Genomic DNA, 14,486 nt, shown 5'->3' with positions numbered 1-14,486 from the left:
TTATTTTAACGTTCGAAAGGGGGGAAAATAAACTTTTCGTGTAATTTCGTGTAATTAATTTAATTATTTACCTGCCTGCACTATTAATTGTTTAAATATTTATTTATGCAGGAATTTGTGGATTTTTAAAAATATACATTTATTTATTTATTTATTTACATATTTATTTATTTAACGTTTTCTTTATATTAGAATTTATGGACTTATTTATTTATATATATTTGCATCTTTATTTATTGTTTTATTTATGCAATAAATTATGGATTCATTTACTCATTTATTTATTTATTTGCGTATTTATTTATTTAATGTTTTATTTATGCAAAAATTTATGGACTTATTTACTCATTTATTTATATATTTGCATATTTATTTAGTTAATGTTTATTTTTGCAAGAATTTATGGACTTATTTACACATTTATTTATATATTTGCATATTTATTTAGTTAATGTTTATTTTTGCAAGAATTCATGGATTTATTTACTAATTTATTTATATATTTGCATATTTATTTATTTAATGTTTTATTTATGCAATAATTTATGGATTTATTTACTCATTTATTTATTTTTTATTTATATTTATTTATTCTTATTTTATTGTTTATATATATATATATATATATATATATATATATATATATATATATATATATATATATATATATATATATATATATATATATATATATATATATTGCGTATTTACTGTTTTTGCAGGTTTCGTCCTCCATATTCTGTTTAAAACTGATTTTTATATATACAATAATTATATGTGAAATCGAATTATATGCAATAATATGTTTGTTTGTTCATTCATATCTTTTGCAAATTCGGCTGCCTAATTACTTAATACTTTGAATTATTCTTACATTTTAAAATATGCGTCATTAAAGTGGTAGACTATGTTTTTAAAACATGTTGTTAATTGTATGTCTTTTATATTCTTGTTTTACTTTTGCCTTGTCATTTGCATAGCAACTTTCTATTGGCTTTCGCCGTTGTTCTTCCCTGCGCGCGCGCAGCTTGGAACGGGAATAAGGAAGTAAACAATAATGTGCGCAGAGGATCCAGCAGCGTTTCCATTGAAAAAGAAAAGTTCTCGTATTGCTATAGAAGTAGCCTTTAAATATTAATCCCGTCAGCTCCAAACGTCAACAAATAACGACGCGTTTGTTTGTAGTTGATGACAACATTTTATATAACTGGTGAGTATATATATATATGAACGCTTCCACAAACTGACCAACTAATATAAAGAAAATTAGATCGGAAACAGCAATATAAGATTTATGACATCCTGTATACATAACTGCTGGGTTTATTATAACGACATAATCGCTGCTATTATGTCATTATGTCTCCTGAGACAATAGACTATTACCAGGATGCTATTAAATGACTGAATTTAACTTGTTCACTGGTAATTGAACACATGCCTAAAAGGACAGAAAATTAATTCGGCATGACTTTTATGTCTCATTAATAGTGATGCAAGTTTTGTTATCCTAGTTAAAACTATATATATATATATATATATATATATATATATATATATATATATATATAGTATACATATATATATATATATATATATATATATATATATATATATATATATATATATATATATATATATATATATATATATATAGTATACATATATATGGTTTTCCAGAAGAAAAAAACACTTATGGATGCACTTTCAGCTAATTACAGTATAATTTCGTACTCATCGTTGTCTTTAAGTGCCAAAAAAACCTCAACATCATTATGATGGCAACCCGAAACAACTCTGCCGGTGCTGCTCCAAACAATAAGGTGAAATACTCGAGGCTGGCAGACAGCGATGAAGGCTACATCGATCTACAGGTGAGAAAATATCTAAGCTGTAAAAGATTTACCAGCCACTTTATCATGTACACCTTGGGAGTGCTATCAGTTAGAGCTTTTTTTTTTGTCTCCAGAGCTATCTTTAAGGGCTAGTTTTAAGGGATACCCTTCAAATGTTTTCACTGTTTACTCACCCTTAAGTGGTTCCAAGTTTTATGAGTTTCTTTCTTCTGCTGAACACATAAGAAGATATTTTTAGGTAAGCTGAAAACCTGTAACCATTGACTTCCATGGTAAAAAAAAAACTAACATGAAACATCTTATTTAGTGTTTAACAGATGACAGAAAGCCATAAATGTTTGAAACAAGTATTAGGTGAGTAAATGATGACAGAATTTTCATTTTTGCGAGAACTATCCCTTTATATCTCTGTATCACAGATTCACCAAAGAGTAGCTGGAAACATTCCTCCATATTATTATTGATATGATGATAAGTTGCAGTTTCTGAGGATTTTTCAGCTGCACATCCATGATATGACTCTCCTGTGGATGTGAGTTTAGTGAGTTAAATGGGATGTTCAAGAAAACAGTTTGAGATGCTTTGAGCTTTGTGTCACAGAGAGATCACAACAGTCGCAAGAAGGGATTACTGCGGTCTAGGGCTGCAAAATACAGGGAAAGTATACAATATTGTTCTTTAATTGTTCAATTACAACATTTCTAGCAAGATAACATTTATTTAGAGAAATGCTATTGTTATCTTTTTTCTTTAAATTATTAATTTATGTATTGATAATGAAGATAAACAGGTAATAGATATTTTTTATTTACTGAGACATTTATTTCAGTTGGGTGACACGGTGGTTCAGTGGTTAGCGCTATATACAATCCGTCCTAAATAGTATTTGAAAATAGAATTAGTATGTTGAAAAGCGTACAACCGTTCATACTCTAACTGCTGATATTGACCACAGTACAATGCGTGAATTTAATTAGAACTACAAACGCAGGTTGAAAAGTGTAAATAAACTACAAACATCATGGACCCGAGACCAACCGTCAAGTAAAATGGCTTCAGTAAAGATGTTTGTATGACTGTTAATTAATATCTAGCTCACTGGAAAATATTTAAATGATGTTTTCTGTGATGTATATTATCTGTAACAACAATACTGAACTTATATAAAGATATGTTTGGACATAAACATCTGAATCCAAAGACCTGAGGAGATTTCTTTGCATGAAAGACTGAATGGCAGATTAACCTGCTGCTGCTTCTCTAACAAGGTAGGGAATTAAATACGACAGAAATGTGATGATTGACAGGGCTCATAACTAAGCAACACAACGATCTGTTAATGTAGTAGTGTCTCCCAAAGCTTACATACTCTTCTGTTACACACTCAAAAGTATATATTTTATCTTCACAAAAAAGCACATACTTTTAGGGCGTAGTATAAGTATGCGAATTAGGACTCAGCAATGCATTTTCATACGATTGGACTCGAATTAGCCACCAATTAAAATGTAAAATGGTTATGTTTCCTTGTGAGATCAGGCTATTCAAACTGATGTCACCTGAGAAGGACTGCCACTCCAAATGTGGACCCATATAGTCAGGCTTTGATTGAAGATTACCAAAACATTTTTTTTTCAGTAGATTAACTTGCGCAGCTTAATTGTTCACCTAAAGAACAACAATGTGTGCTAGGAAAATCAAAACATTGTACATTTTGATTTCACACTTTCCTCCTCAATCTGATGCTCATTTTGAACTGCAGCATATCATCTTGACCACATCTGTATCCCTGAAATCATTGAGTTTCTGCCATGTGATTGGTTTATTAGATTTTTGCATTAACAGGTGTTCCTAATAAAGTGGCCGGTGACTAATTGAATTCTAATACATATTATTGTATAAAAATAAAACATAAGCACTCTTTTATAGTTCAAGAGAACCCCACCTAAAGTACCCTACAAGGCTATTGCCCTGGCAACCTTTCTATTTCTGGTGGGCTCTTTATTGATTATTGTTGGATCACTTCTTTTGGCAGGATACATTGAAGTTACGGTGAGTAGACAAACCAGCAGTTCTGTACTTGTTAAAGTGCACTGTACATGTTAGTGTGTTTGATAGCAACATATGGTCTTTTTGTAGTATCCAGATCGCACGATTCCAGTTCTCATCATCGGCATACTCATCTTTCTTCCTGGATTTTACCATCTTCGGATTGCCTATTATGCTTCCAAAGGTTACCGTGGTTACTCTTATGATGACATCCCAGACTTTGATGACTGAATGGATCTAGTTACACTGAATGCTGTTACTTTTGTGAGTGTTTTTCTGAAGCTGTCGCATGTTTTGCCTTCAGACTTTAATTGTCCATTTACCCGCTGTAAGAGAAAATATGGTACACTGTGGCCTGGCTGAGCTTTACTGAGCTGAATACCTTTATTTTACCAAAAGGAGAGAAAAAAGTGCAATATTAATCAAAATAGAGGATTTATATTTAGATAGATACATAAAATGGCAACAAAAAAAGCTGATATTTTTGTAGCTTTTTGTAAAACACTATTTAAAGAAGTATTGTTTAGAAAGTAAGGAAATGCATATTCTTTTGTAATGGAGCATGTGTTATTTACTGTTTATATACTACCAGGGAAACGTTTGGACACAATTTATGTTTTAAATTCGATTTGTATACTATTTGCATGTACTGTATACATTACATATATTAAAAATAAAAAAATATATATAACATTTTGTACAAAACTCATACAAAAGTTTGACGGAGGTGCCACCTTAAAATTCTCCTTTATAATCTTGACTACATTTTAAAAATAAATAAATATGTAATTGCATAAAATTCCCTTTGCTATTCCCTCCCTACCCTAGCTTTTATTTATTTATTTTTGACAGTGTGAGAACCTTTATATAGTATTAATATACAAAGTAAATGTATTGTACACCCACACATAAGAAAAGAAAAGCAAGCAAAGTAAATGTAAGTTTCTTCCAGAGGTGTTTTTAAAGCATCTCAGAAATGTACATTTTAGGGACCCCCTCGCAAATGAGTTGGTTCATCTCAAGGGCTATCCCATTCAATAAATTCAAATTTAAATTCATCTCATAAAGCATATATGATATATAATATTTATAGTTATGTATTATTTATAATACAATTATTTGTTTCTTTTGTTTCTCTTTTAGTGAATTACTACCTATTTTTAGTTTATTATTAGTTAGAATTTACATTTTTTAAATATAGTAAATATTAGAATATGGTTTACTATATAAAATACAGTAAATAGTCAAAAATCTGATTCCAGCAGATATGTCCAAACCTTTGACTGGCAGTCTAATTGCTGTAGCAGTATTGTATTATTGCTGTTGATGAATAAACTGGGTTTATTCAGTTTTGTTGTTCAACTGCTTGTGCTTCTTTCTAAGAAATAAACAGCTCTTTGAGAAGCAGTGATGGATATGAGAAGAATTAGCATTTTTGATAGATTTTGAATAAAATACTTACACAGTGTTGAAATGCTATACATTTAGTTCCATTTTGTGAAGAAAAAACACTATTAAAAAAAACTTTTAGAAAAAAATGCAGCTTACAGCTACAGTTTCAGACAATAACACAGGACCGTAGCCAGCCTGGTAAAAGGGGTGGGGTTTTTTCTTAAAAAGTTGATTATTTATTAGTTATTCGCTTCATTTTGTATGTAATTTGTGTGGTTTAAATGCTCCATTTAGTGACCTTTTAAAAATTATTTTCAGCTAGATGGTCATCAAAACCACAATTTTTGATGTACCAAAATATTTTGTAAAGATTTAGCATCAAGAAACATGGAAAAATGTTTATTTTTAAAATATAAATTTGTTAAATCATATCAGTAGAAAGAAAAATTGCAACCTATCGTCATTTATTAGGCAAATAACAAACTGCAGCACAGCTTTCATCAGTCAGAACTTGGCCATTTGAATAAAAAAAACATTTAAAACATAATATTAATATTGTAGAGCTTCATGATTTTTTTCTATAGCCTAAACAAGTAAATTTGAAATGTCATGGATGACAACAAAAGCCTAATTAGTATTCAAATTAATTGCTTTGCACATTTTCATTGATTATGTTTTCTTTCAAGAATTAGGTCCAAGATTTATAAATAAAGTTACTTACAGTATAAAATGTTTTCTGTATTTACCAACAACACAGTAGTTGACTTCACTTACATCAGATAAAGCCTTCGATGGGTTATTTTTTACAACTTATGATGACACTGCAATCAAAATAGGACAAATAAGCTCATGTATGGTGCAAAAGCTGGACCTTTGTCTATGGTGGGGTGGGTCTTTCGAACCACCCGAACCCCCCTTGGCTACTGGCCTGCAATAAAAGAAAAAGAGTATACAGTGCAATAGTTGGTAAGGTTGTGTTAATTTATTGTTTGTTCAAAAATTACAGCAAAACATTACTGTCCTCTAGTGGTGATTAGTAGTGTTGGGCACACTTTATAGCAGACCGCTAGGGGGCCCCGTAACTGCTATACAGTGTTTATATAAACAGTAAGCTTACAACGTCAGGATTTATCCTCTTTTATATTGGATGTGGCAGGGAGCATTTATCATGCTAAATTCTGAATTTTCAGTTTATCAGGGCAAAGCAAAGTAAAATATTTTAACACTACTATTAGTTCTTAATACTAATAATAATGCAGCATTTTAGTTTTTTTAAGGATAAAAATGCACGAATGACTTTTTAAGCAGTGCATTACTGAAACTACAATGATTGTTCACTAACACGACATTTCACTTTATTATGAACCTAATTTTATGAAATTATATAAAAAAGAAGGAAGTATAAGCCTAGCTCAACAGTTTTCTGTCTTGCGGACAGAATATAAATGTAAGATATGTGTTTGTATGCGTGTGTAATGAAATTTAATCCATTTCTCCTTTAATATTTTCAGCATTTAATTTTTTTAAAGTTAGTTTGTAAGTGTTTATTTTTTGTATTTATTTATTTTATCTTTTAAAGCTTACATCTATTCTTTTTATTTATTCAATTTATTGATTGATTGAATTAAACATTTTTTTATGTATTTATTACCGCATGTAGCCTACTTCAGTTTTTATTTATTTTTAGCTAGTTGCTTTTATTTATACTTTTCCGTTTGTAACAGAAATGATGGAGGGCATTCTTACATTGTCATCACTGGCATACACAGGCATCCTTGGTTCTGATTACACGTATATAAGAGTCAGTCAGGTCAACCATAGATGCTGCAGTAAAATTGCAAGTGCAGACTCATCCTACAGGATGTGAACCAGCGGAATGAATGCATCTTATTCGCATTATTTAGAATTATTTATAAAGACTGCTATTTTCCAGCAAGCATCAATGTCACTGTTAGATCCCAGACTGATGGCATTGAGACACCCGGTAGACACAGGTTTCTAGGCTAATCACTGTGTTTATATTGTAATCATGAATACATAGAGAGGGTTTGCTCTTACGTCAATCTTTGGTCAGTTACCCATATGCACAGCCATACTGGCGATACTTGGATGCAAGCAACAGCATGTATTGCACAGTTAATATACTGAATATATTGTTCTGTCTAAATGTGGAAGCTGATAGGTCACATAGAGAACAGGGCATTGTAAGAAATATGAGAAGAATTCATGACAGCAAATGTTTTTATGTTATTTTAACTTATTTTATTACACCAGGTTTCAGCTATTTGTAAAATGTATTTATTTAAAGTTCAACCTAATATTTTAGCCATTATTTTAGGTAGCATACATTTTTTTTAGTGTAGAAAAGGGTTCAAATTTGTTACCACAATGCTTTTAACAGGCAATTAAAGATACATATGAGCAGTATTTATTATTAAGATATTAGCTTAATATTACTTGTATTACTTGACCAGAATAGATGAAAAAACATGATAATAATTGACTATTTTCAGCAGCAATAATCAAGAAGTTCCTTCAGTTCAGGTGCCATTGTTTATGTTCTGGGCCTCTAATAGAGCCCATTGATAACACATTATCATATGGCAAGATAATTACAGATTTGACTGTTGCAGATCAATAAATCGCAAGCATAATATATTTACAACACAAATAATGATGAAAACAAGCTAACAAGTGAGCTCTGCACAAAATACATTGATCTCAATCTGCTGGCCACTGAGAGACGAGAACAAAGGGACCAAAACGGTTACAAGTATTACTAAGAAAATACTTGTTCATTTCACTGTAAAACGATGTAGTGTCACCAACTTCCGTTTACACATCATGACTCTCCTGCTGGTTATACACTTACATAAACATGAAATACATGGAAAAATAAAAAAGTTTAAAACAATGAACATTAATAAAAAGTAAATGGAGGAAACAAATGATACAAAAAAAAGGTTGTATTAGTATTAAGTATTAAGTTGAATTAAAAATGAAATAGATTTGTGGTGTTAAACGTTGCTACTTTATTTTTTCTATTATTACATTTATCTATTTATTTATGCTTGTATTTATTTTTGTTTATGTGAAGTTTTTAATAAAGGGACTAAGCTGAAAAGAAAATGAATGAATGAAGTTATTAATATGGAGTTTGTTCCTCCATATTCATATTAAGTATGAATAAAATAATAACAAAAAAGCTAAAAGACAAAGTCTATTGAATAAAGAATATGTACAGTGTTCAGCATAATGTTCAGCATAATAAATTAATAATTGTATCTATAATGTAGGCAATGTATTTTTGTGCTTTTAAACAAAACAGATTTATTAAACAAATATATTTATTAAAATAATATTTCAGTCACCAAAGATTTAGAAATTTTCTCTTGATTTTCCCTCTTTTTAAATTTGTATTTAATATATTTCTATAACATATAAATTTGGGTGTACTAGTTTTTGGACCGTTATTGTAAGTTATTTTATTAGATAAGCTCCAGATTTGGCTTCAGTACTGACTAATCTAACGTAAATGCGCAAATATAATATTGTATATTTGTGAGGGGTGTACTTATATATGTTGAGCACTGTGTATAAGCTAATTTTACAAGTATAAGTGTCCTTTTTTCATGTGCCCTATAACTGCATGGACATATGAGCTTGACCACCTCAGGACAAATAGGCTTAACGTAACAGATAGAGTTAACATAACGGGTTCTTGTTCACCTTCCTCTGTTGTTTTCCCTCCAAGGAAGGAATCTTATCTCTTGATATGATGTCATTTCACTTTGCCAGTTGTAGTCAGCAGGGTGGGCATTGTGCAAGTTTAGGGACAAGCTGAAATCCTTTATTATGTTTATTAAAATTAATTTAATACTTGAAATTATACACAAATGTATATTAGAGAGGAATGTTTTATATATATATATATATATATATATATATATATATATATATATATATATATATATATATATATATATATATATATATATATATATATATATAAATGTGGTAGACAGTATTCTTCATCAGAATGACAAGCACTTGGGGGCATGGAAAAAAATGTAAAAATTTCTGTAAAATGAAAAATGTTTTGGTATATTTGGGTCATTATCACTATACAGTGCCTTTACCACAAGATTGAATCAGTCCTTTATTAACATAATGCAAAATAATAAAATTTTGATGTTTTAATTTAATTGGTAAAACCTTTACACACATGCAGGTAGAATTATAAGTGTTTTAAAATATTTTTTGTCAATTTCTGCCATATTTTTTCATTGAATGGATGTGATTTTGTCATGTCCCACACACTGCTCAGCCAAATTCAGTGAGCCAAAAAAGTAGATAAATTAGATGAAATTAAAAGATTTTAATATATTCTTATTGTCTTTACCAAGTTATTTGATAAAATAAGTCATTTTAATCACTTTTATTTTGTTTTCATAATATTAATAATCATTTTGCACACGTCCTTGAAATTGCTGTCCACCCTGTCATGATGTGGTAAATGCTCCTTTAAGAAACCCTCTGATACTCATTGGCATGCCCATGCCCATTTTGCCTTTCTTCAGTGGAGGTTAAAACATCTGATGTGCACAGAGTAAGTATCTACACTTATGTTTTCTATTTTTCCTCATATTGTGTTTGAAACTGAATGTTGTCAAGCTTAACATGTCCACCCTGTCAAAGTGAAATGTTAATTCATATTTAAAAAGAAATCAAAAATATAGCTCCAAACGGTGTACGAAGAGCTTAATAGGGAAACACTTTTCCGGCTGCAGGTACAACCTGTGTTGAATAAATACTATCTTTAGGCAAAAATGTCCTCCCTGTCATTGTCCACCCTGTCACAAATCCTTCCTTGACAGGGTGGACATATGCATTGTTATTGACACTTTATTTAATAAATTTATATGTAATTGTTATTGTTAATTAGTTCATGTTTTTATGTTACAACAATACACACATACTACACCAGTAGATACGATACATGAGTGGACGATACAAACCTTTTGGCAAAATCTGTCTCAGTCTACATACAGTAAAGGACATCCTTTAAAAGTCCATTTAATGGAGGTCATTGACTGTTTGAAATAAAAATACTTGCCACTGTCCACCCTGTCATCTTGTTTTCCATTGTCATGTTAAATTTTTATTCAAATAAACAAACTATTTATAAACTTAGTAAAACATCTTACTTATGTTTGTTCCAGTTTCTGCACCAATAGGCTTTTCTATAGGCTACTGGTATAGGTCTAGGCCTATCTATCTGTCTGTCTATCTATCTATCTTCACATTTCCATCTATCACATTTGTTTTGTCGAAGGTAAATATTTTTGTTTCAAAAGTAAAGGAAATAAAGTATTATTTTTGTATAATAAACTAATCATTTATAAACTTTGTAAAACATCTTGTGTGATTTCCTAACTAATAAGGGCCAGTTAAAATTGTTTGAAAGTTTAACAAAATATTTTAGATCTTTATTTTGACAAGAGCGTGCAACAATTACATATATTAATGGGAAATAAATGTTTTGTCCATTATTTCATTAATATGAATAGACTTTTTGGGCGACACAGTGCCACAGTAGGTAGTGCTGACGCCTCACAGCAAGAAGGTCGCTGGTTTGAGCTTCGGCTGGGTCAGTTGGCGTTTCTGTGTGGAGTTTGAATATTCTCTGCATTCCCGTGGGTTTCCTCTGTGTGCTCCGGTTTCCCCCACAGTCCAATGACATGCGGTACAATTGAATTGGGTAGGCTAAATTGTCCATAGTGTATGAGTGTGAGTAAGTGTATATGGATGTTTCCCAGAGATGGGTTGCGGCTGGAAGGGCATCTGCTGCGTAAAACATGTGCTGGATAAGCATTGGTTTATTACGCTGTGGCAACCCCGGATTAATAAAGGGAAAAGTAAATGAATGAAAATGAAAATAGACTTTTTCCATAATCTATGAAGTTGGGTTGGTAAAGAGACACTACCTTTCTGAAAATATACATTTTATAATCACACTGCAATGAAAATATACCTCAAGAGTTCACACTTAGCTGATGATTGATTATAAAGCTTGTTTGGCATGCTGTTCTGGGAGAGAGCCCTGAGCTCATAAGATCCTCAAGCCCGGGGCTCCTTCCCGTTTGCAAGGCGAGAGGGGAGTTTGAGCTCAGGTAGATCTCGAAAACTCCCCTGCTGTAGTAGCTAATGAACAGATAGTGATTGCTCTTAAGAGATTTGCCGATTTGGATTAGTCAATTAACTTAAGTTGCATGTTTTTGGATGGTGGGAGGGAACCCGGGGGAAACCCACGTGAGCACGAGAAGAAAGTGTAAACTCCGCACAGAATCCTCGGCTGGCTTGGTAAGGACTAGAACCAGTGACGTTCTTGCTGTGAGGCAACAGTTCTAACTACTGGGTCACTGTGCCACCCATCTAGGAAAGGAGGAGGAGTGGGGTGAAAGGGGGATTCTTCAAAACGAAGATGGCTGTGATATGTAACTTAGGGTATTTATAGTGGTTTAGGAATCGTCTGATTGGTGAATCATAAATTGAATAATGCGGGACCGGCTGCAAGCAATCATAAACACGTGATCCTCTCGAAATTGATTTATAAAAAAACTTCACTTATGCTACTATGAATTTGTCCATGACAGGGTTGACACAATTTGAGGTTTGTTTACTGTTTGTCTGCTTGCAGGTTATTTGTAAAACGTGCAGGAGCTTGACCAACATTAATTTCTTACAACCTAAAGTCTAATTAATATAACAACTATGTTAAATAAAAAAATTAAAAAAACATTAATGTTTTTTTGGGAAAATTCTGACGTCTCTAAGCGACCTTATAGTGAGAATGACTCATTTATTAGTTCAGTATAATAACTTTTTTGAAATGTTAATCATGCTTGTTCTAAACCTGCTATTTACTTCAAAGACAACTTTAAACTGATATTACTTTTATTTGAAAAAAATAAATATAAATGAATAAATAAATCAAGATCTTTCTTTACTGGGAACAAAAAAGAATCCCCGGAATTAACTTTTGTTAGCAGTTTAATACTAAGTTTTACCCGCATTTAATATCCATCAACACCTAAAGCAAAATATAGGTCATCTTCAATTTCATCCAACCCCACATTCTGAGCCAACATGGTGAGTTGTTTTATTTTATTATTTATTTTTTTTACAGGAGTAATTTACCTGTGCCCAGATGATAAACAAGATCAGAATCTTGACCAAAGTACAGCAGACACACCTGTGTATTATGAGGTCAGAGTCATCTAGTCAAATAGCCTGCTGTAACAAGATAGCTATAGACTAGCTATGGCTAATGGATTAGTTTTTATTGTGTTAAATGTCCACTGTTATTCAACCGGTAAACATTCATGTGAATAGTATTCATGGCCATTTGTTGTTCAAACATATTTTCTTATTTTTTTCCTGATGTTTTTAATCAACAGCTGAAAGTGTGTAGATTTGTGTGCAGGTTCATTTGTTTGTCCGTGTGCTCTTTGCGCACGCGCAGTGTTTTGCATTAGTTTGGTGAAGAGCAACAGCGGGAGGAGTGAACTGAAGTCCCATAGAGAGCTTGCTGATGCACGCGCGTCAGCCTCCCGTACAGACAAAGTTTAAACGCTCGCTTTTCGTCACTACATTATCGAGATAAGAGGAAAACTGCAATACACCTGGCAAAGTTTCTGACGTTGTCTTTGGGAATTAGTCGTGTTGTGGAATAACGCGGAGGAAGTTTAATTTCTGACTTTGGGAATAATTCTCCGTGGTGTTTTTCCGTCATCAACTGCTTACTCCAGCTGATAGCTGAAGTGATACAGGTGAGTACAAACAACACGGTTTACTTTGACTTAAATTGTTCATTCTTTCTTAAAGTAGATTGAATTTAAAAGAAAAAAATCGTTTATCGATTTTTAATAGATAATTAAAAATAAACTTAATTAAACACGTAAACGTAAAACAAAATGAGGCAGAAGTCGGTTGTCCCTTTAAATTGATACCAACTGCTTCTCTGAACCAATAGGCTTTTCTATAGGCTACTGGTATAGGTCTATCTATCTATCTATCTATCTATCTATCTATCTATCTATCTATCTATCTATCTGTCTGTCTGTCTGTCTGTCTGTCTGTCTGTCTGTCTGTCTGTCTGTCTGTCTGTCTGTCTGTCTGTCTGTCTGTCTGTCTTCACATTTCCATTTATCACATTTTTATCGAATATAAATATTTTTTGTTTCAAAAGTAAAGGAAATAAAGTATTATTTTTGATCTTTACCATTTGCTTTTCCACCAAAATATTTCTGTCTGTCTGTCTGTCTGTCTGTCTGTCTGTCTGTCTGTCTATCAATCTATCTATTTCGCCATTTGGCATACTTGAATTGAACATTGCCAGCAGCAGTTATATGCTGATTTGGCTCTAAATTGTGGTAGAGTAGATTATGTTTTGTTGGTTTTGTCTTTGTTTGAGACGTGTGGGATTTATTTAGTATTTGACTGTCAGTGGCAGTTCAGCATAAAGGAATCAAATGTTGTTTTTTTGCCTCTGAAAAAAGTCCAAGTAGATTTTTAATGATAGGGTGAGCAAAATGCTACCTTGTAAAACCCCAAAAGTTACAGTAACTCAAACCATTTAAGTTCAAAAACTAATCCTAATGAGTACTGTGAACTTAATCCATTTGAGTAAATGAAGCAATTTGAGCACAGTAAAACCCGATAAATGAAGAGAACTCAAACCAAACCAGTACTGTAAAACCCAATAAGTTGACGCAACTCAAACCGTTTGAGGAAACCGATTGCAACAAACCATTTGATTTAAAAAAAATAATCTATATGAGTTCTGTGACTTACTCTATTTAAGTTGAACATAATGAATTAACACATTGCCTTCAAAACTGAGTTCAAAACTCTTTCAAATGAGTAGAATTAATTTTCAGTCAATTTTGAGTAAACTACACTCAATTCACTTGATAAATTTGACTTGGTTTTTACAGTGTTTACAGTGTACATATAGCCAAATTATTTCTTAAAATTAAAACAAGTTTTGTTGTAGATCTGTCTGTCTAATTAATCTTACATCTTGGCATTTTTGGCATGTCCATCTACAATGCATGTTTGGACAAAGAAAAAAAAAAAAAAAAAAAAAAAAAATATATATATATATATATATATATATATATATAT

At 31.6% G+C, this 14,486-nt stretch overlaps 2 protein-coding genes across 3 annotated transcripts in view; both read left to right on the top strand.

Moving 5' to 3' along the window:
* The first annotated feature begins 1,040 nt into the window (after window positions 1-1,040).
* On the top strand, window positions 1,041-4,561 carry tmem230a (transmembrane protein 230a). Its single transcript, XM_056466925.1, has 4 exons — window positions 1,041-1,210; window positions 1,752-1,874; window positions 3,786-3,908; window positions 3,996-4,561. The coding sequence occupies exons 2-4, from the start codon at window positions 1,776-1,778 to the stop codon at window positions 4,134-4,136; spliced, it is 363 nt and encodes a 120-aa protein (XP_056322900.1). The 5' UTR covers window positions 1,041-1,210; window positions 1,752-1,775; the 3' UTR covers window positions 4,137-4,561.
* An 8,327-nt stretch (window positions 4,562-12,888) lies between these two features.
* The window catches only part of igsf9a (immunoglobulin superfamily, member 9a), a 59,474-nt gene continuing 57,876 nt past the window's right edge, over window positions 12,889-14,486 (top strand). For both annotated transcript variants that reach the window (XM_056466891.1, XM_056466890.1), the window contains exon 1: window positions 12,889-13,129. The gene's annotated coding sequence lies outside the window, so the exon portion shown is untranslated. The remainder of the gene's footprint in view (window positions 13,130-14,486) is intronic.

Source organism: Danio aesculapii, chromosome 10 (genome assembly GCF_903798145.1).
Source record: "Danio aesculapii chromosome 10, fDanAes4.1, whole genome shotgun sequence".
In the NCBI taxonomy this organism is placed as follows: Eukaryota; Metazoa; Chordata; class Actinopteri; order Cypriniformes; family Danionidae; genus Danio; species Danio aesculapii.
This window is presented reverse-complemented; position numbering and strand designations above follow the sequence as displayed.

What these genes read in the sequence shown, in the direction of transcription:
- tmem230a (XM_056466925.1), top strand. Translation starts at nt 1,776, where the DNA reads ATGATGGCAACCCGAAACAACTCTGCCGGTGCTGCTCCAAACAATAAG. An exon ending in AAGGCTACATCGATCTACAG is followed by an intron (nt 1,875 to 3,785) that starts GTGAGAAAATAT and finishes ACTCTTTTATAG; the next exon opens with TTCAAGAGAACCCCACCTAA. An exon ending in CAGGATACATTGAAGTTACG is followed by an intron (nt 3,909 to 3,995) that starts GTGAGTAGACAA and finishes GTCTTTTTGTAG; the next exon opens with TATCCAGATCGCACGATTCC.